At 38.5% G+C, this 22411-nt stretch overlaps 1 protein-coding gene across 1 annotated transcript; it reads right to left on the bottom strand.

Annotated features, from left to right (window-relative positions):
- Window positions 1-459: 459 nt before the first annotated feature.
- LOC137265634 (meiotic recombination protein REC8 homolog) lies at window positions 460-22385 on the bottom strand. Its single transcript, XM_067801067.1, has 19 exons — window positions 22291-22385; window positions 20920-21005; window positions 20375-20443; window positions 19748-19890; window positions 18975-19047; window positions 17456-17579; window positions 16290-16377; window positions 15021-15103; window positions 13887-14056; window positions 12388-12529; window positions 11252-11407; window positions 10775-10835; window positions 10336-10422; window positions 10048-10142; window positions 4935-5075; window positions 4526-4686; window positions 3352-3531; window positions 2640-2749; window positions 460-1739 (listed from the first exon to the last, which is right to left on the bottom strand). Exons 2-19 carry the CDS (start codon window positions 20973-20975, stop codon window positions 1657-1659), a joined length of 2022 nt encoding a protein of 673 aa, XP_067657168.1. The 5' UTR covers window positions 20976-21005; window positions 22291-22385; the 3' UTR covers window positions 460-1656.
- Between the last annotated feature and the right edge of the window lie 26 nt (window positions 22386-22411).

Here is a 22411-nt window from a genome sequence, read left to right on the forward strand (position 1 = left end):
AGGGCCGAACCAGGCTGTGGAACTGGCAGTAAGACTGTTATCTCCCATACTTTATACAGGCCTACAGCAGCTGAAGGGCCGAACCAGGCTGTGGAACTGGCAGTAAGACTGTTATCTCCCATACTTTATACAGGCCTACAGCAGCTGAAGGGCCGAACCAGGCTGTGGAACTGGCAGTAAGACTGTTATCTCCCATACTTTATACAGGCCTACAGCAGCTGAAGGGCCGAACCAGGCTGTGGAACTGGCAGTAAGACTGTTATCTCCCATACTTTATACAGGCCTACAGCAGCTGAAGGGCAGAACCAGGCTGTGGAACTGGCAGTAAGACTGTGAACTGTTCCTACTCTCACTCTATCGTTACTGCAACAAGGTCGCTTCATGTTTTTATACCAGAAGGGAAGATCATTCTGTTCTATGGTCAACAAAGGCATTAAACTGTCTTTACAAAAAATTTCATTTGTTCAATTTTTAAAATAGTTTTATTCATCCAAAAATAACATTGCTCCAGGCTGTAATTATATTCGGTCATGATCATACCTATACATGCACTTTCATTGCAAGTCAAGTACATTCTGGTCATCAGCTCATAGTGGTAACTAGGTAACCTAAAAATATACTGTGCAACAATAACATGTTCATGATTGAATAGGTATAAACAACATTTGTGCTCTCAAATCCATTATGAGGACATACTTGTAACTTTGTAACATAATAATATAACAATAACATTGTCATGATAAATAGATATAAATAACATTTGTGCATTCAAATTCATTATGAACACATATTGGTAACGAGGTAACAGGGAAATGTAACAGTAAAGTGTTGATGATTGGATAAATATAAATAAATATAAATAACATTTGTGCATTCAAATTCATTATGAACACATATTGGTAACGAGGTAACATGGAAATACAACAGTAAATTGATGATTGCATAACTATAAATAACATTTGTGCTCTGGAATTGACTATCAACACATACGTGAAAGTTGGTATCATGGAAGAGTTTAAAACTTAACAAGGACAAGTTTGTGATTGACTATATCCCGAGTAGCAAGTAGCAGTTTTAAGTGGATCTCGTAACCGTTGCGTGCGATATGTCTGGACACTGGAGACATGCAATCATGGATCAGTGATAGAGGCTAGTGTTTATGCCAGACTTAGTAATGAGGTAATAAGATGCTCAGCTCGGATGCTTAGATCCTAAAGGATATTTATCATGGAGCCACCATACAGAATGTTAATTCCCTGCTTGTCGACACTGATTTTAACATCAACATGGAACATGTTGTCAATGATTTTATGTGAGTGACTTTCTTTAAACTTTGTTTGCAAACTAATACTATTATTTAGTGGTCCCGATGAATTTTTCCTAGCCAGGGGCCGCAGGATCAGCATAAATTTCACACACCGCATGGTGATACGATACTGTCAATCCTGACTAGAGTTATGATGATATATTGTAGTATTGATAATTGTGATACTTAATTGGACGATATATATATCGATACGTTTTTCCTGACATCAACACTTGTGATGGTTTACTTTGAAGAAGCTTGCTCTGAGGACAACATATAAACTGCTCCTGTGTGAATGGTATATCCATGTTGTACTACCGATCAGGTTGGCTGACAGGAGTTACTGCCCTTTACCAGTTTCTTCCTCTGCGCAGGTAGATGTCACCATATGCTTCCTTCTGTTTGGCTTCAAGAATCTGGTTCCCACACAGATCTGGAACATAAGTTGACAGCGAATAAACACTGAGGGCAAATCCCTGGGGGGATTTTTGTTCTCAGCAACTTGTACTAGAGGCAACCAAATATTCTTAATGTTTAAAGCCTCTGCTCGTCTTGCTTAAGACCTTTGTTCGATTCTGAAAGTGGGTATACTGTGTGAGGCCTAGTTCTGGTATCCCAGCGATCATATTGCTGGAATATTGCCAAAGGCGGTGTCAAACAATCACTCAGTCGATGGTCTGTCTCCATGACTTGGGTTGACTTGGTAGCAGGTTTGCCTCTCAAAATCTTATTTTGCTACCTGAAGAAAACATACAGTAGCAACAGCTTGCTGCTGGGTATTTTTAGTGAAACTGCTTAGGTGCATCAGTTAGTTATCATTTTCAAAGGAGAGATCTCCACTTGTGCACTTTCACTAGTAAATTTACCCAAACTGGAATTATACTTCCCCCAAAATGTTCATCTCAGCTTTCATTAGTCAGTAAAATTGTGACAGAGAACCAGTCAACTCAGTGTGCAGTCGTGTTAATGTAACATTACTGCTTTTAATGTTTGATAATGGACATTTGTCATTCTCTGTGGAAGGATGATAAAACATCGTCTACAATTACAAGGAGCCCTTATACAGGTCCATATGGCTAAAGACTGGAGGGAGGAATTAATATGAAGGAATGCTGTTACCTGATTTTGCTACCTATTTCTGAACCAGGTAGCAAATATTTGCTACTTTATAAAAAAGTTAATTTCAAATACTGGACACCTATCTAAAATGGCCTTGAACATGTCATGTAATATGGACTCCTACCGGTACGTAGAACAGCATTGAACATTTTGGCTGCATATCATTGACACCTACCTAAGATGGCCGTGTACATTTTGGTCACATAACACCTACCTAGGACAGCATTGAACATTTTGGCAGCATAACTGCGGAAGGTGTTGTGAGTACCACAGATCGTGTGGAATCTTGTCCAAGTCTTGGTGACTGTCCGCTGCTCCACATGTCTGAAAAGCAGAAAATGACATTCAGCTGAAGGTGGCATTAATCCACATCTAACTTATGCAATTTGGAGTCCACACTTCACGTAACAAAGAGTGAATTTGCTGTGGTATTTAATAACTTCATAGGACATTCCAGTGTTCTCTAATATAAAACATTGATAAAAAGAGACATGTATATTTAAATGTGGGATTAAATATTGAGGAAGTTTCAAGCCTTTTTGTTTTGTTCTTTTCTTTTACATCCAATGAAATAAAAAATTCAGACAACATTGTTACAAGTAAGTAGTGTGATATATATTGCATAACTGAAGCATAATAAAAAAAATCTAGAGACGGTTGTATCATGACATCCCTACTAGTTTATCTTCAACAATTTACAAATTTCAACTTCTTGTGTTTGCTGATCAGTGTCAGTGAGATATCTCGAAGTGTTTTAGGAAATTATGCATTGAAGAAAAACTTTAACTCATGATCGATGCCTTGTTTGAGTTACCAAACGGACACATGGGGGAAAAGTACAACTTGCTTGATGAATGTAAAACATTCAGAAAACTATTTACCAAGTAATTAATCACTTCAGCATTAAGATCATTACTGAAGCCCACCTCATCATTTCCTCGTGGTAGTTTGATTCTGAAGATGGAGAACTGACAACAGGTGGCACCACTTCCTGTTCTTCCTGCACTGTCTCCAAGGGTAACAAACCGGATATCCCATCCTGCTCCTGCACCGGCTCAGCCAGTATCTCCTCCTCCGAGGTCAGCTGGTCGGATCCTCGTCGAGATCTGAGATGAAGTGAGATGTTTGAACTTACAGAGGCTACAGCTGAGACACAGCTGCCACTAAAGATCATAGAGACAGCATCAAAGATCTGAGATGAGTACGTCATTTGGCATAAAAAGTCTTGAAGGCATCCAGTGGCAACAATAGTCTTAAAATACAGACATCAATGGCATAAAAATTTCAAATGTAGAGAATTGGCATCAAAAACTAAAGATAAAGAAGGCATTATTTAGCCTGATGGACATTATTTGAGTGTGAGTGAGTGAGTGAGTTTAGTTTTACACTGCACTCAGCAATATTCCAGCTATATGGTGGCGGTCTGTAAATAATCGAGTCTGCACCAGACAATCCAGTGATCAACAACATGAGTATCAATCTGCGCAATTGGGAACCGACGACGTGTCACGCAAGTCAGCAAGCCTGACCACCCGATTAGTCGCCTTTTATGGCAAGCATGGGTTGCTGAAGACCTATTCTACCCGGGGACCTTCACGGGTCCGACATTATTTGAATGGAGGAAAAAACATTTAGTGACATGTTTAGTCACTAGCCAATGATAAGAGACATTTTTGAGTGGTTATCACCTACTCCGAAACATCACATTTAGTGCAATAACAGTAAGTTGTATACCTATAAAATAATTTCTCTACAATATAAAGATTCTAATTTGGATTACTGTGGCATTATCTCCAGGCAGAACCAATACTTCTGTGCCAGTGACGATCTGTGTTAGATTTTATCTTCAGTAACCCTTTCATGTCATGAAAGTTGACAAACAGGTTTGGTTTGGCTTGCTGACTTGGTTGACACATGTCAATGTATCTCTGTTGTATAGATTGATGTTCATGCTGTTGATCATTGGATTGTCTGGTCCAAAGTTGATTACTTTCAGACTGCCACCATATAGCTTGAATACTGCCAAATATGGCATTAAACTACAAACCATCCAATCAACAAAACATATATCTGTGAATGTGTACTGACAACATAACTCACCTCGGCCGACTTAAGATGCTGTCCTCCATACTCTTCTCCCTGCTCCGCTCCAAGCTGTGGGTGCTGTGTTCGATCTCAATGGACATATCTTTCTGGCGACTTCTTTCCAGCGACAGCACGGAGTCCCCACGTGCCACCTCCATAGAATCTCCCTCCTCCATCTGCTGAGAAGAACAGTGCAAATAATGTTGTCCGGGACAGCTCACAACAGCAGTTTGGGGAGGCCTTCACCAACCGGATATTATGGAGCAATTCACGATGGGGTAGCCTTGTAGTAATACTTGTCAAATACCTGGGTTTGATTTCATTTATGGATAGAATGTGTGAAGTCCATTTCTGGTGTCCCCCGCCTGATTTTGCTAGAATATATTTAAAAGTGGCTTTGATTCATGCTCGCTCATTCACTCACCTTCTCTGCCGATGACTGATGCGTTAGACGCTTGGATCGCCGTGTACGGGTGTTCTTGTCAGAGTCAGATGACTGTTCAGCAGCCTTGAGAGGACTCAGTTTGAGGACACTGTCAGGAAGACTTTTCTCATTTGGTGGGACCTTGGTATAGAAGTAGTAGGTCCGCAGTCAATATGTTCACAGGACAGAGTATAATGTGAAAAAAAGACCTCATGAAATCAAACTTTACATGGTTTAAGTCTTGCATATTCTTGGCTACAAGGACAAGAAAAAGTGACATGAAACAATGCTGACACTTTCCATTTTCATTAAAGTCTTATTGACCGAACACCAGTTGACAACTGCACTATCATCAACTGTGCTCTGAGCTACTGTAGTGGTAACTGATGTCATGGTTACCAGTGAGTGAGTGAGTTAAAATTTAATGTCACATCGGCAATATTTCAGCCATATCGTGACGGGAACGGAACATTAAAATGGAATATATGAGTATTATAACAATCAGTCGACGAAGGACAGTAAAAAACTAGAACATCACAGAAATGAATGTAAAACTAGTAGCTATGCCTAAAACAATATATCTATAGAGGACAATACAATATAAAACCGGGCTATAGATTGCCAACAACTGAAGGTAGATCACCATTCTAGGGACCATGGGGACTTACAGTACTTTTGCTACCTGCATGGACCCTAGCTGGATTTACATCATCCCCTCAGCCGTCAGCAATTTCGGAAATCTAGCCATACAATAAAAATACACTTATACTACCATTAAAAACGTGGAAATTTAGAATTTACTTTGCATGTTTGTGGACTTACGTACCCTCTCAGGAGGACAATAATTTTACAATACTTCAACCCCCTTTGAGGGTACAGCCACCAACAATTCAAGTTACTAATTCAAACTACCAGTCATTAAAATACATCTATTTACAGAAACATATTATTCAAAATTCAACCAAAAAATCAATTTCTTTTAAAAAACCTATAATTAAATGAGAATTAACGCTGGTAAAAAGATCCTTAATTGTTTTAACTGTAAAATACTTATCCCTTGTGATGGAGAATTCAACACAGTCAAGCAGAATATGCTTGACCGTGACTCTCTCATCACAAGGGATACAAAATGGAGGATCTTCACCTTTTAACAGGTACGCATGAGTGTATCTAGTGTGGCCAACACGACATCGTCGCAAAATAACCTCTTCAAATCTGGACTGACAACCCAAGTGGGTATAACCAATGTAAGGTTTTGTCTCATGTAATTTATTGATACCCACTTGGGTGTCCCACTTCTTTTGCATCAAATCACGGATATAAGATCTAATGGTGGCTTTGTAATCACTATAAGGAATAAGAAGTGGTGTCACAGATTTGTTGAGTGCTGCTTTAGCAGCAAGGTCAGCCAGTGTGTTACCAGAAATGCCTACATGGCTGGGTAACCAACAAAAGACGATGTCGTATTGGCCAGTAGCAAGATCATTATACAATTCAATAATTTCTATTAAAAGTGGATGTTTGCAAGAAATATTTTTAATAGCCTGAAGGCAAGAAAGAGAATCGGAATAGATTATATATTGTTTACGTTTCGGGTGTCTTTGAATATATTTGAGAGCTGTTAATATGGCGTTAGCTTCAGCTGTAAAAATAGAACTATTATCTGGTAATCTAGAAGATATTGTTCTGGATCCAATGACAGTGGCACAAGCCACTGCGCCACCGTCCTTGGACCCATCTGTAAATAAAGGTTTGTAATTGCTATATTTATGCTTTAATTGATGATATTCTTGTTTATATTGTAAGTCATTTGTTTCTGATTTTTTAAAAAATGTTAATGTTAGGTCAACTTGTGGCCTAACCAACTGCCAAGGAGGAGAAGAAAGAAGACGGGAAGGCGATATACTTTCCAGCTCAATACCGGCAGAAGAAATAAATGGTTTAATTCTGTGCCCAAGAGGTGGAACAAGAGAAGACTTTTTGTTATACAAATCTTCATAAAGGGGATTGAACACACAGTTATAGGCAGGGTTAGATTCATCAGAATATAATTTAGTAGTGTATTGTAAAGACAATTTTATACGACGTTGAGTAAGAGATGGTTCATCGGCCTCAACGTAGAGACTATCAATAGGTGAAGTTCTGAAAGACCCAAGGCAAAGTCTTAAGCCTTGATGGTGGACAGAATCAAGAAGTTTAAGGTTGCTGTTGCAGGCTCCACCATATACGATGGAACCATAATCGAGTTTCGAACGTATGAGTGATCGATACAGGTGTAAGAGGGTTGCTTGATCTCCTCCCCACTTTGTGTTGGAAACAACTTTCAACAAGTCAAGAGCCTTCAAGCATTTAGTTTTAAGGGACTTGATATGAGGCAGAAATGTTAAATGGGAGTCAAAGATTAGGCCCAAGAACTTGGCCTCCTTTACAACTTTGATGGGAGTGCCATCTAGAGATAGTTCAGGGTCCTTATGTGGTTTATATTTTCTGCAAAAATGTATACGGTTAGTTTTGGATTTAGAAAATTTAAAGCCGTTTTCAAGACACCATTTATTTATTTTGTTTAAACACAACTGCAGTTGTCGTTCAATAGTATGCATATTTTTCCCACGACAAGAAATATTAAAATCATCCACAAATAATGATCCATCAATTGAATCGTTTAAAACTTTTGATAAACTGTTTATCTTTATGCTAAAAAGTGTGACAGACAAAATACTGCCTTGTGGAACACCCTGATCCTGATTGTAATGATCAGACAGGGTAGAACCCACTCGAACTTGAAACTGTCTGTCCTTTAAAAAATTTGCTATAAATTGAGGTAAACGACCTCGCAAGCCGTAGTCATGTAGGTCTCTTAAAATACCATATTTCCAGGTTGTGTCATATGCTTTTTCTAGATCAAAAAAGATAGACACAGTATGTTGTTTATTAATTAGTGCATTTTTAACAAATGATTCTAAACGCACTAAGTGATCGACAGTACTTCTGTTTTTACGGAAACCACACTGTATATCAGTTATAAGGTTATTTGTTTCCAAGTACCAAACTAGTCGATTGTTTATCATGCGTTCCATGGTCTTGCAAACACAGCTAGTTAATGAAATCGGACGATAATTGGATGGATCCGTATGATCACGTCCAGGTTTAGGTATGGGTACTACTATGGCGTCACGCCATGAGGGAGGAAAGTTACCCGATGTCCAAATATCATCAAAAATATTGAGAAGAGTTTCTAGGCAGGATTCTGGTAAGTGCTTCAGGAGTTGATAATGTATGTTATCAGCTCCAGTAGCAGTGTCATGAGCTTGATCAAGAGCAGTATGGAGTTCATGAATAGAAAACGTTTCATTATAATCTTCCCCATTATCAGAATTGAAATTAATAGTTTTCTTTTCTTGTTGTTTTTGATATTGCTGGAATTTTGGTACATAATTTGAAGAGGAAGAGTGTTTAGCAAGGGTTTCACCTAGTTTATTAGCAATATCTGATTTATCAGTAAGCAATTGATCTCCATGTTTGAGATGATGGACAGTAGATTTAGTACCTTTACCTTTGATTTTCTGGACCATGTTCCATACCTTGGACATGGGTGTCCGAGAATTTATTTTGGACACATAATTTTGCCAAGATTGGCGTTTGTTTTGTTTAAAAGTACGCCGCGCTTTAGTATTTAAAATTTTAAATTTATTTAAATTATGTACCATAGGATGGCGACGGAAATAATGTTCTGCCTTTTTCCTTGCCTTCCTAGCTTGTTTGCACTCATCGTTGAACCATGGTTTTCTTATGTGTGGAACTACAGAGGAATTTGGTATACACTCATCAGCTATGGAATTCAGTTCATCAGTAAAACATTTAATAGCATCAGGAACGTCAATAAAAAGTTCGGGTTTAAGTTTTTCAGCACACAGTGTTTCATATAAAGTCCAGTTAGCCTTTGTAAAATTCCGCCTTGATGATGGAGGAACATCAGATGGAGTTACAGCTTTTAATATAGTAGGAAAATGGTCACTTCCACAGAGGTCATCGTGGACTGACCATTCAAATTCATTTAATAGTTCTGAATTTGTAAGTGACAAGTCGAGAGCAGAATAAATCCCTGTACCAGGGTGTAAATATGTGTTGGAACCATCATTATAAATACATAAATCATCGTCAGAACAAAAGTCCTCCAACAATTTACCTCTAGTGTTTGTATTTACATTACCCCAGAGTGGGTTGTGGCCATTTAAATCTCCCATTATAATACAGGGCTTTGGGAGCTGATCATATAGAGCTTGAAGATCGGTTTTGGCAAAAGCCGAAGATGGTGAAATATAAAGAGAGCATAGCGTAAACGCTACATGTAAAATAATTCTCACTGCAACAGCCTGCATATTAGTATTAAGTGAAACAGGGCTTTGAATAACATTTTGTTTGACTAGAATGGATGATCCGCCAGTGGCCCTATCACCCAGAGGTGAAAAACAATGATATGCATTAAAATGGCGAAGGTCAAATGCATCTGTTTGTTTTAAATATGTCTCTTGGAGACATAACGCTGAAGGTGTGAAATCTTGGATTAATAGCTGTAATTCATGTAAATTAGTCCTCAAACCTCTGCAGTTCCATTGTACAATATTATTGGAATAAACTATCTTTTGGGGGGATTTTTTGGGGATCTACCCCGCACTCTTTTGGAGGGCGACAAGCTATGTGCCCTAGAATGGACGTTTTCAGAAACGTCCATATCTTCAAGAGACCCATATTTATTAAACAATTGAATTTTATTTTGTGACCCCTTAGGAACTCTGCCACTTTGTTGTTTTGAAGCATCTGACTTAGGTTTGGGTTTAGTTTTAACAATTTGTTGTCTATCAGCTGTTGAATGAGACTCAGAGCGTGACTGTGAAGATGACTTATGATCAGAGGACTTTGATGTAGTAGGAAGTGATTCCTCAGTTACCACTTCAGTTCATGGTTACCACTGTCCAGTCAGCTACCATCATGGTTACTATAGTCATGGTAACTGTGATCATGGTAACTACAATGATGATAACTATGGTCATGGTAATTACATGAAAATTACATGGTAACTACTGTCATGGTAACTACTGTCATGGTAACTTACCAGCACTTGTTTTGGTGACTCCATGTCCAGAATGGGAGACAACCTTCGTCGTGTCTGTCGACTCTCAGGAAACTCATCTGGGCTTTTCATTAACTCTTGAAAAGAATGTAGATATTGTTCACGATATTGAATACAAGTAAGACTTGGTGGACAAGATATATCTTACTGCATCCATGAGCATACAATCACTGTTGTATCTATGAGGATCTGTGCGTAATTACAGTGCCTTAGAGGCATATTAAATATTGACTTCCTCCATAAACTACATAAGTCCTGTCTGCATCTCACCTGCTACTGTCCAAGGTGTGTCATCAATCTCCTCCCCCATAATGGCATTCCTTGTCCACAATCTCAGCAGCTTGGGATGACACAGCTCTGACAACAAAGAGTGAGTGAGTTTAGTTTTACGCCACACTCTGCAATATTCCAGCTATATGGCAACGATCTGCAAATAATCAAGTCCAGACCAGACAAGTATGTCAATATCCATGATCAATATCATGAGCATCAATCTATTCAACTGGAATACAATGACATGTGAACGAAATCAGCGAGTCTGTCAACCCGATCATCATCCTTGTGACAAGCATTGGTTGCTGGAGACCAGTTGTATCCAGGATCTTCACAGGATACCCTTAAAAAGAGACATGTGCTTAATGACAATGTTTACATGTCCAAGATATACTTTCATGGTGCCATGGAAGATCTGACAAGCTTATATACTTACCTTTTTTGCATGGTCGTGAAAACAGTTCTTCAGGGAGGGAAGGTCTTGTGGATGGAAGAATCTGAAACATCAGTATCTCCAAACAGTATGTTCTATAAGACCAAATGAATAAATGCTGTTTGTAACAAATATTGCTTACACTGAAAAAAGGATAAAAAAATTGCCTTTGAAAAAGAAAATGACAGTGTAGCATCTTCAAATGTTCAAGATAATTAAGACAATTAGAGATATGTCCAAGTTTCTCAAAAAGTTTGTTGGTTACAGTCAGTATTCAATATCTTGAAAGTACAGTGGAAGCTGTCTAAACCAGCACTCATTGGGACTGAAGAGAGAATCCGGTTTAGACAACATGTCGGATTGTAGAGCTGATGGTAAATGTACAAGCCATGGACTGGCTGTTGTTAACAACTTGCTGTATTGGACAGATGCCGGTTTGGCAGCGTAAACTGTACATGAATAACACTTGACTGTCCTCACGTTTGTGCGGCAGATGTCTCTGCTGGTCACCATGTTGTGCTTCAGCTGTTTCTTGGATATCTGGGTATCTATGTCAATAAACTTGAGGCGGCGTTTACGACGTCGAGTCACAGAACCGGGTGCTACTGGCTCCAGTTCCATTGTCAGACTTGGCCGCTGAATAGGTATTAGCATATTCATACATCAGTAAAACAGGTTAGACTGTACAGCATGTATATACTAGTAACTAATACGTCAGTACAGATAGACAAATGTACCAGATATACCAGCTCAGCAGATATAAATCTGGGCCTCCATTTACAAAGCACTGAGTTGATCCTAAGTCACTAAGGTAACCTTAGTGCAATGTCAAAGAATGCGACTTAAGGTTAATTTTAGTAAAGGTTGCTTCATAAAAGGACTCTAAGTACTTAATGAAGGGAGATCTTGATATAAGATAAGGCAGTATATTATATAGGTATGGCAACAAGTTAAATTGACTGCAGCTGAAAATCATCTGGGGGTCTGGGGGCCACACACCCCCAACAGGGTCCAGGATTGATTGATTCAATAGTTATATAGCAGATAACTATAAGTACCGCAATATATATCAGTATATATAACTGAGGTCCATCCTCACTTTGCAAATGAAACACAGCAGTGGTATACAGTGTTTGCTATGGCCGCACTGACAAATATTCATGTAACATGACCAAAACATCCAGTGACAGAAATTATGATGATATTTCATAAGTAATCACCAAATGCATTTAGCATGGTTAACTATACACTTTCTGATTCCCAATTTTCGGGATAAGCGGCCTTAGAAATTTATCTTTTGTAACAACTAATCCAGATGACTCTTGAAAACCCAACTACACTGGTCGTCAGAGGAATCCCTATATGTATGAATTTTGGCAAGTGACTAGTCCACTTCTTTGAGTGGCATGTTTAGAAGATGGTAAATCTGATAAAGACAAACTTTATGGATGAGCAAAATCTTTATTTAGGTGAACCTCAGTGAGTGTGAGTGAGTGAGTGAGTGTGAGTGTGTGTCTGTGTGTGTGTCTGTGTGTGTGTCTGTGTCCATATAAGTGGCTAGTGGGGGTCAATCAATAGCTGGGGGTGATATCTGATAATATGTGAACAACACTCACCACGCGATGCCGCTTTCGACTGGGCTCTTCAGGTTGAATTGGTGTCACTCCTGGGGATTCTGGGAGTTTTCGGCGTGCAGGCACTTCTCTGTTGTCCACCATTTTTTCACTGGGTGTCTCAATCACTGGACGCAGAACCTCCCTTTGAGCGAGTGGAATGATTGAGTAAGCGAGCAAGTGTGTCAGTGAGTGTAAATATTCCTGCTTTGATCAGGCAAACCAGACAAAGAAATTATGACCTTTGCCATCTGAGTATGATGAACTGTATATAATCACAGAATCTGACAACACATCCTACACTTTAGAGGACCTTACAGCCTATTCTAATTTCACCTAGGACCTGTAAGGACATCCTGACTTGATTAGTTTACTATATCTCCAAATCTCCATTCAATTATGAAAACTACCTTAGACCTATTTGCCACATTATTTGAAAAATAAAAAAGGGGGCCTTTTATTGAACTTCTAACTGGTAGCAGGGGAGGCAATTTCTTATCCTACTAGATATTCAACTGTCCTGGCATCAGTACATAGTGTGGTTTGTAATGAAAATATTTGACAGTAATTTGATTTGACCTTTTATTGAGCCTTTCATCAAACCAAGAGGGTCACGTGTTGAGGTCCAAGGTATATACCACAATAAAATGTCAATAACGAATACCATATAAGCAACAGACAAGTCTTTGAAAGTTTTACTAGTTGTAGAATGATAGTGTATGAAAGCAATGTTTGAAAGACCTGCCTGCCCGACCGTCTGGGACAAATTATGTTCAACACGGACTGCCCAATTCTCAAATGCACTTGTCCAACAGTTGGACTAAAATTTAGACAATATGTATGAAGATATTTTGTGGGCAGGTAAGATTTCTGTGGTCTGGCTGAAATTTGTTGGAGTTGTATACCTTGATGAAAGTAACTCAAAATGGCTGTATCCCACCTGGTCATGAGTCTGCAGCTTGAACTTCACCAAACTGTCTACTATCCTTACATTTTCTGTCAGTTTGATTAAGTTCAAGTTTGATGCAAGACTCGAAAACGCAGAACAAGTTCAGGATGCTCAAATATCTACCAGTAACTGAGGACTACTGTAGTTAGATTCTAACTAGTTATCAGCACATGATTACACAATTCCATTTAGAAAGTGGTCAAATGTAACATATGTCATATTTGGGATTTCACTTTCTTAGTAAAGTACAAATTCTAGTACTTTTCCAGGATTTGAACGTGCACCCTCAGAGTCAGGCACCTAATGGCCAGCACACAAAGTCAGCTGCCTAGCCCGCTCAGCCACTGTGACTTCCAAGTGGAAGTCGAATCCAGAAATGGTTCGAGTCCGGATGGGACTCAACCCCAAAAAGTACTAAAATTTGTACTTTACTAAGTAAGTGAAATCCCAAATATGACCTGTGTTGCAGTTAACACTTTCAAACTTTGAAGAATGTATTTAGATCATCATCAAGATATGTTCAGCTCCTCGCCAATAGCTTGCTGTGACTTACTCTTCTTCTTGGATCACCGGCATGATGTCTGACATGCTAGAGGTTGATCGTGACCGTGTCTTCATCGGGGAGATGAGGTCAGCGATCTCAATAGGGATCTCTTCCATCTTATCCTCAGCCATTTCAAGATCCTTCCCATCAAACCCTGGTAGCTCCTTCTCATCTGGAACCTACACCACAAACACATACTCATTACAGATTTCCTGAAAAACATCTTTACTTATCCAAAACCTACATCCCTGACATCAGCATCCTCAACATAATCGTCAGCATCAGCCTCATCACGGACTCCCTCAAAATCAACGTTCTTGACACCATCCTCGATACTCTCCAGGGTATACATTACCATAAATTTCCTCTTTACTCCACTTTAGATTCATCTATGGCGAATGCTATCTTTGTTGATACTGGCAAGTTCAGTTGTAACAGCGGCTTAGCAGTGAGAATGTGGAGACAGCAAAGGGAGGTAATAGGGAGGTAAGGGAGACCAAGACATAGATGCATCAAGGGTACTTGTGAAGATTTAATGAACATACACCCTTGAGATTATCGAGGATGCCGACACCAGCATCCTCAACAACATCATCCTGGATAGCTTCATCCTCAACACCAACATCCCTGACAGCAGCATCTTCAACACCATCATCTTCATCACGTCCTCTACTGTCATCCTTGCTATAAGCATCATCAACACTGACATATGAACATTCTAAAGATCAACATATTCAATACCAGCATCCTTAACAAGTGTTCTTGACACAGACATCTCCATGATCAACTAGAACGTCCTATACAGCAATGTACAAAAGTTATATTGTATTAAACATGAGTTAACAGTATGCAGTTCCTATAGTTTACTGGAGCACATTGTGAATATCTTTTCCATTTCTTAAAGCTGACACATCTTATAAAGAAAAAACTGATATGCTTTCTCTTATGGATAGTAGAACAGAATGTAAGTGAAATATATTTGACAGAGAGGAAATGAAATAAGAAACATATCAACAGACATCATGAGGTCAAAGATGATTTGCATCAGCCATATCAGTAAGTCTGACCACCCGATCCCATCAATTACCCTTTATGCCTAGCAAAGTTACCAGTATTGTCACATGTATTTGTGTTCTGCTTTACCTGTATCCGTTCTGAGGCAAGCGAGTCATCTTCCTTCAGCCGAATGTCCTCTGGTTTAGATACAGTGTGAGGGCTTTTTAGCGCTGTGTAGAGAATCACACAATTTGAAAACTGTCAAGTCCAACCTTTTAGTCTCAAAACATATATTCCTACTAAAATATGGCCTAAAATCATATCAGAGACATTGATAAAGATATCAATTGATAGTGAGTCTAGGGCAGCTATGACTTGACTATCTACTGACATGATGCATAACATGATAGGTATATTCTGTCACATTTGTGAGAATTCAAATATACCATGAGATATTAACATATTTAAAAAGCCTTGACACTTACTGAACATCTGTTCCTACATTTGAATATGAAATAATGACTCTTTCAGTTAAGTATTGTATTTCAGCAAAAAACTTATGTCAACATAAATTGGTTGGTTAGTTGGTTGTTTAACACCACACTCAGCAGTATTCCACCTATATTGTGGCAGTCTGTAAACAACCGAGTCTTAACCAGTGATCAACAGCATGAGCATCAATCTACGCAATTGACGATAGTTGCCTTTTAAGACAAGCTGGGGTTGATGAAGGTAAATTTAACCCATATCTTCACAGGTTTCTGTCCTTACAAAATATATTAACTTGCCCATTTTCAAAATACCTTACATGAGCCCTTGAAATAAAATACAATAAATATGAATAGAATAATACTGGACTATAACATCAGTTAATACAGGTAAGTGGGCACTATTTCATCTGAAAATATTTTTGATGCATTATTGAAATATGACATCCCTTTAGTTTCCTAAGATAAGTGTGGTACTTGTGAATTAAGTGCTGGTGTGATTCACAAAATGAGAGGGAGTTTGTCATGGTAAGTGTAGAAGAAAGCGATGAGATGTTCACCACACTGATAAAAACAAAGAGAACAGGTATGGAGCACTCAGCAATATCCCAGTAGTCTGTAAATAATCGAGTCAGAACCAGGCAATCCATTGATCAACAGCATGAGCAATATCTGCACAGTTGGGATGATGACATGTGTCAACCAAGTCGGCGAGTCTGACAACCTGATTCCCTTAGTCACCTCTTACGACAAACATGGGTTACCACAGATCAACATTCTAAACCCGGACCTTCATGGGTATCCCTTAATCATGAGTTTCTGGAAGTATGCATCATAACTTACAAATGCCTTTGACAACCAGCACCCCTGTGCCCAGTGTTGGAAATATATAATCTACTTCTCAACTATAAAAACCCAGGGAATTTACCATCTTCTAACATGTCCTGCATTGAGACAGGAAGGGGAGACAACTGCACCTCTTTGGGCGGACTCATGCTGATCCCTTGCCACATGTCCTGTCAACAGATTCGAGTGAGTGAGTGAAAGAGGATGGTTTTACACCACTTTTAGCATCACAGCCAGGACACCAGAAAATTAAGCTTCATGCATTATACCCATGTGGGGAATCGAACCTGGGCCTATGGTGTGACGAGCCAACCCTTTAACCACTAGGCTACTCCGCTGCCCTGTCAACAGACTCCATGTTGATGGATCATGGATTTATGACATTTGGTTTTACAAATCACTCCCATGTTTTACAATTACAGCAAACATAAATGAACATAATGTTCACACAGATCTTTGAACTTCTAGACTTTTTCAGGCACTCTTCAAAGAACATTTGTTTTCAAGGTCTACTTCATTCGTCCACTGATTGACAAGTATTAGATGAGCCCCGACCTGACAAATGACCCCAATTTGCATATATGGGAATGACCTCCAGAGCATTCCATTTGAAACCAGAGGGAAACAGGTTGTCGTCTAAATATTGAAAAGTTCAATTTCCTCCTGCGAATTGTGTCGTGATGGTGTCTTGCTGAACTAAATTGTTCCACAAGACATGTGTTAAACAGTAGCGGTCAGTATGTACTGCATGTGCTTAATTGCCATCTAAACAAGTGTATTCGTCCAGATTAATTGCCCTACCTACTTGTCACAAACGTGTTCACTGCACTGGCTCATCTAAAACTTGTCAAGCAGTAGATGCACATCCTGAATACATGGTCCCAACTTTCACACCTTTTCCTGTCACAAAATGACATGAGCTCATATTGTTGGAAAACCAGCCACAATTGTTACTCATGACATAAAAGGTATTCAGCTGTACAATATGAAAAGAAATTATTGCATGTAACCCATGATCAACTGCTGACCTTTTTCATGGTGATTATAATATTATGAAATAGTGACAAGCATTTTTGATGGTCTGGAAAAAAATTATTTCGACAAAGATAGTCTGGAAGTCTCTTGTTATAATAACTTAAAAACATCCACTCTTACGCAATGTCATAATCTCAGCTTGTGTGTAGATTATTATGTCTCAGTTGTGACAAACAGATCTAGCAAAACAAAATGATCGACTGAGACCCACACCTGCTCAATGAAGCTCACGTCCTGACTTGGCAGATCCCACATGCCAAAGGTATAGTTGTAGTCAGCACTGAGTGGATCGACGGTGCCCACAAGATCGGGCAGGTTCTGCCGAGCAGTGTCCAACCTGTGCCAGACAAGGTATGATACAGTCTGACACTAGGGTATAGGGTTGTTACTGTCAACTACTGTAAATCTTGACATAAATACCAGCATGAAATTATAGCAAAGTGAAAATGTTCTTAGCTCACATTAACATTGTAACACTTTATTATCTACTTAAGAAGAACTATATACAAATATATATATACATGTGAGTCTGCCACACAGATAGGAGAATATTGTCATATTTTTAATCCAAATAACTCCACTAAATACAATAGAAATACACTGCATCTGATCATTCTTCATGTTCAAAACAGAGGACAATATAACAAAATATGCTTCCACAGCTTTCACTTTTTTAAGAATCAGGGATCACTCAATGGAAGGAAATCTCCCAAATTTAGAAAATGACCATCAAAAACATTTACTGAGGGATCCACAATTATACTTAGTGTACTAATTTCTTGACAAGAAATAGAGAGTTATAAACATAATCATTACTTTACAAGAAACTCCTAAAAGGAGCCTTGGAATACGTATTTGGCTGTTCCTTTGGGTAATTGTTTTGTTACATTTTTCAGTTGTTATACGTCAATTTCATGACTTACAGTGTCAGTTCGGGGATGCTCTTGGCAAATGATAAAACGTTTCAGTGTCAAGGTACAGACACTTGCCTCACTATTCCCTGCCGCTATGCTCTGATCTGGACAATGTACTCTTACCCTTACACATTCATAAACAAAACAAGTGATCTTGATTGTTTCATCTATATATATGTATTAATTGTTTTTGAGGCAAAACAACCAGAGCTACACTATCCACATCCTTGATATTTCCAGGGTATACATTCCAATGGATCTCCACTAAATCCTGGATGCATCTACGGCTCAGCCCGATAAATTTACAACCTCCCTTAGCTGGCTATTTATCCAATGAGGTGCGAACCAATCACAACTCACTTTCACCCATTTAAATTGTCTAGCCAATTAAACTTGGCAACACAAACCATGCAGAGGTTCTATGAAAAAGGCAGAAGGAGTTCTTGCATGTGTTTTTTTAAAGTTTCGGACCTATCAATTTGTCTGTATGATTTCCCTAAAATCTCAGCTGCACTGCAAACAAATCCTTGCTTGACACTGTCAAGCTCAGTTGCAACAGTGGCTTAGCTGATTGGCTGCTGTGACAATGTAGAGCCAGCAAAGGCAAATAATAAAGTTTGCAGGTCAAGTCATATATGCATCCAGGATATAGTGGAGATGTATCGGAAAGTATAACCCAGAGATATCAAGGATGCACTATCTATTACGAAGAAATCTAAATTTAAAACAAGTCACATATTATAGTGAAAACTATATATATTCTTTTTTTGATATCTTTTTCTTTCCTCTCAAAGAGCACTGTTCAACACCTGACTTACTTAAGGTCAATGTCGAAGGTTGATGTCTTCAGGCCAGACATTCGCAGTCGTGACCACAGTGTGGATGTGTCATCTGGAAAATGTTACAATGTTGGCTTCAGTATAAGAGACAATATCAGTTGTTAGTAAGCCAAGGCTTGACTTAAGAGATGTTAACCTACTTGAACCAGGTGCAACCTAAGATACAGACCTAGTTGCAGAAGCCAAATTTCAGTTGCAACATAGTATGTTAAAACATCAGAGGGTTTGGTACACATAAACATATTTCTCTCATGTAGTACCCATAAAAACATAGCAACAAACAGACACAGATGAGCTGACATAGCCGAGACATGTCTATAAATAGCACTGTCTCAGTGCCATAGCTATTCTGAGTTAAGAAGAAAAATGAGCTGATATGTTAAAGCTAGATTTGCTGCTGATTTATTTCTCAAAACTGACTTGCACCCTGTGCAGATTTCACTCATAACATGCACTTTGTAATACTGGGTTGCACCAGTGCATGTAACAAAGCACTAAATCGAGCCTTGTTCACTTATCTCCAAGTTTGCCTTATGACAGAATGAGTGAATACTGTTTTATGACACTTTTAGCAATATTCAAGCAAAATTATTTCAGGGGACACAAGAAATGGGCTTCACACATTGGGGAATTGAACTTGGGTCTTCAGCAGGATGAACAGATGGTTTAGCCATGAGGCTACCCCACAGAATCTTGAAACAACAGCAACAGAGATGCTTGTTTCAGCACAGAAAAAGAAACATCTGTCTCACCGTAGAGAAACTGGTGCTGTTTCCTGAACACCTTGACTGTACCGTACATGAGCGTTGCTGACAAATACAGGGAGAATCGCGGACGAGTCCGCCCTCGGGTTGTAGATGGCACACGCAGCAGTATGTAGTCAATGATGTCATCACTGAAAGTTTTAATACTGTTATGAAAATCAACTTGAACAAATGAAATTCATTAACATATGCTTCATCAATCAGTTCAGTTCTAAAAGCAACAAAATCTGAGTAAGTGTGAGTGAATGAGCGTACAACAATAATCCAGCTGAATGAGGCAGCCTGTATATATTCCTCACCTCAGGATAATCCAGTATTCTAACCCACAATTAAAGGTTTCTGGTGCACCCAAGAGATATTTAAAATTCACTGGTGCCTTGTGCATTGTCTGACACCCCACATAATTGCTCCTGTCATAGGATTGTGGCATGAGAACATGTCAGACAGTCAGGTAATGAACCAGATGTCCAGTAATTTGATTGTACTACTGAATATAAATAATACAGACGCATCACAATCACTGGATTAGGATGCATTGTATGTTTATTTTGATCTACATTTGGTATCGAGGATTTACAATTAATAAAATTTGATTTTCTATATAGGTAGTCCTACCATGTTCTTCTGACTCGTACACTCATATATTCTCGACGAGTGAGTTCAGATGACCGAGTGGCAGCCACCCTGAAAAGTAGGACAAATCACTAATCAGCATCCAACCCCTGTGGATAAAAATGACCTCTTACATCTCAAGTGTCTTAGCAACAATTAGGGGGTAAATGTTTATTCTTCAAAATATTCTTCAAAGGTTGTCAATTTCATTTGCAAAGTTGAGTCAGCCAGATTATACATATTACCAACCAAAGGATCTAAAAAATGAAGTTTGTTTCATTTTGTGAATACCTTTTCCATAGCATTGTGTATTTACTGCTCTTGGCAGAAAAACTCACAAGCAAGGGTCACAATGTTACTCTTTTGTTTGGTTTGTTTTTTGCTTTGATGGGTGGTGGTCCCATTTATTGATACTATTACTGATACTTGTTAATAACATAGGTTATTGGTTGTGTCTACCTCTGCTTGTTTGTGTCCACAGATGTGTTAACTGTGTGCATGACAACTTTATGGAAGATGGCTCACTTGGGACAGATATTACAACTCACCAGACGATACCAAACTTTCCGCCTCGCTTCTGAAGAATGTCATGACTGTAGAACATGGTCAGCTCTAAGTGAACAATTCCAGGACGCTGGAGAGTTAATGTTGTAATAAATAAAAATTTTACAAATTAGATACATGTATCATGTTATAACTGACCAATCACCAGTTATATCAGGAAGGAAACTCCTTTTTAACACTTAATGAACTATGATATATCTACTGATATGTTGAATTTGTATTTTATAGTGTCTATCGTTTGGACAAGAATGAGTTCAGTTGCCATGTAAATATGGTTTGTGCTAGCCGAGAGCCGCGATGCATCTTGACTGTATAGGACCGCATCGCGGCTCTCGGCTGGGTTTGTGCATGAGTTGATGCATTCATAAAAAAAGTCAAAATGGCCACAACCCATAGTCAAATTGGGCACACAAAAAAGTCAAAATGGCCACACAGAAAAGTCAAAATGGCCATACATTGTTTTATTAGTTTTTTATGCTCATGACATTTGTATTACTTGATATCAAAGTGTAAAAATGACAAAAGAAGCTATATCACACACCCAAACGGTGTTAATTATTGAGGTACTTTCCTAATTGATAGTTTGAGACTGAGGTGGATGCGAAGTTCACCCTTCTTGGGACTGTCTCCCAGAAGGGGAAACCTCTACTGATGGAGTCTAGTGGATAAACCTATGTCCAAAAGGTACTCTAGCAATGTTTTCTTATCTACCACTTGTAGATGTTTAATTAAAACACTGCAATGTTTTCTTTCTTAAAACTTGGAGATGTTTAATTAATCTCTCAATGTTTTCCTGCTTGATTATATAACTTAGAGGTGTTATTTCAAGCCTTAACTAATTAAGCCTTAATTGATTGATTCATTGTTCATCGCTGTGTTTATTGGAATTTTTTTTATACAATCATGTGGAAGGTAAGCATAAATAAATAATAAGTAATGCTATACATGAATATAGAACATACACATATATATTTGTCAATTCACTAGAATTAAAATGGTCTCATTGATGACATGTAAAAATAAACAGTAAAAAAGTGTTTGTACTTGAACAACATACATATATATATATATTTGTTATTTGTTGAAAATGATATAATAATACATGTGTAATAAACATCACGTTTTGCCGGATATAACTTTTTATGTCTTTTTTCACAAATAAGAACAAAAATTATAAAATAATGTATGGCCATTTTGACTTTTTGGTGTGGCCATTTTCACTAGGGGTTTGTGGCCATTTTGACTTTTTTGTGGCCATTTATGACTTGGAAGATGTGTGGCCATTTTGACATGTGGCCATTTTGACTAGGAGCCGCAAAAATACGAACTAGTTTACATTTTACGACCAGACATACCGATCAGATATCAACTTCTAGCTGACCAAGCTTGGTGGATCAAGTTCCTACAGTCCACACAAACATTCAAAATATTAAATTTCCCGCCAAAACACACTACTCGTTAGGAGCGCGATTATAA

This window comes from Haliotis asinina, chromosome 15 (genome assembly GCF_037392515.1).
Source record: "Haliotis asinina isolate JCU_RB_2024 chromosome 15, JCU_Hal_asi_v2, whole genome shotgun sequence".
In the NCBI taxonomy this organism is placed as follows: Eukaryota; Metazoa; Mollusca; class Gastropoda; order Lepetellida; family Haliotidae; genus Haliotis; species Haliotis asinina.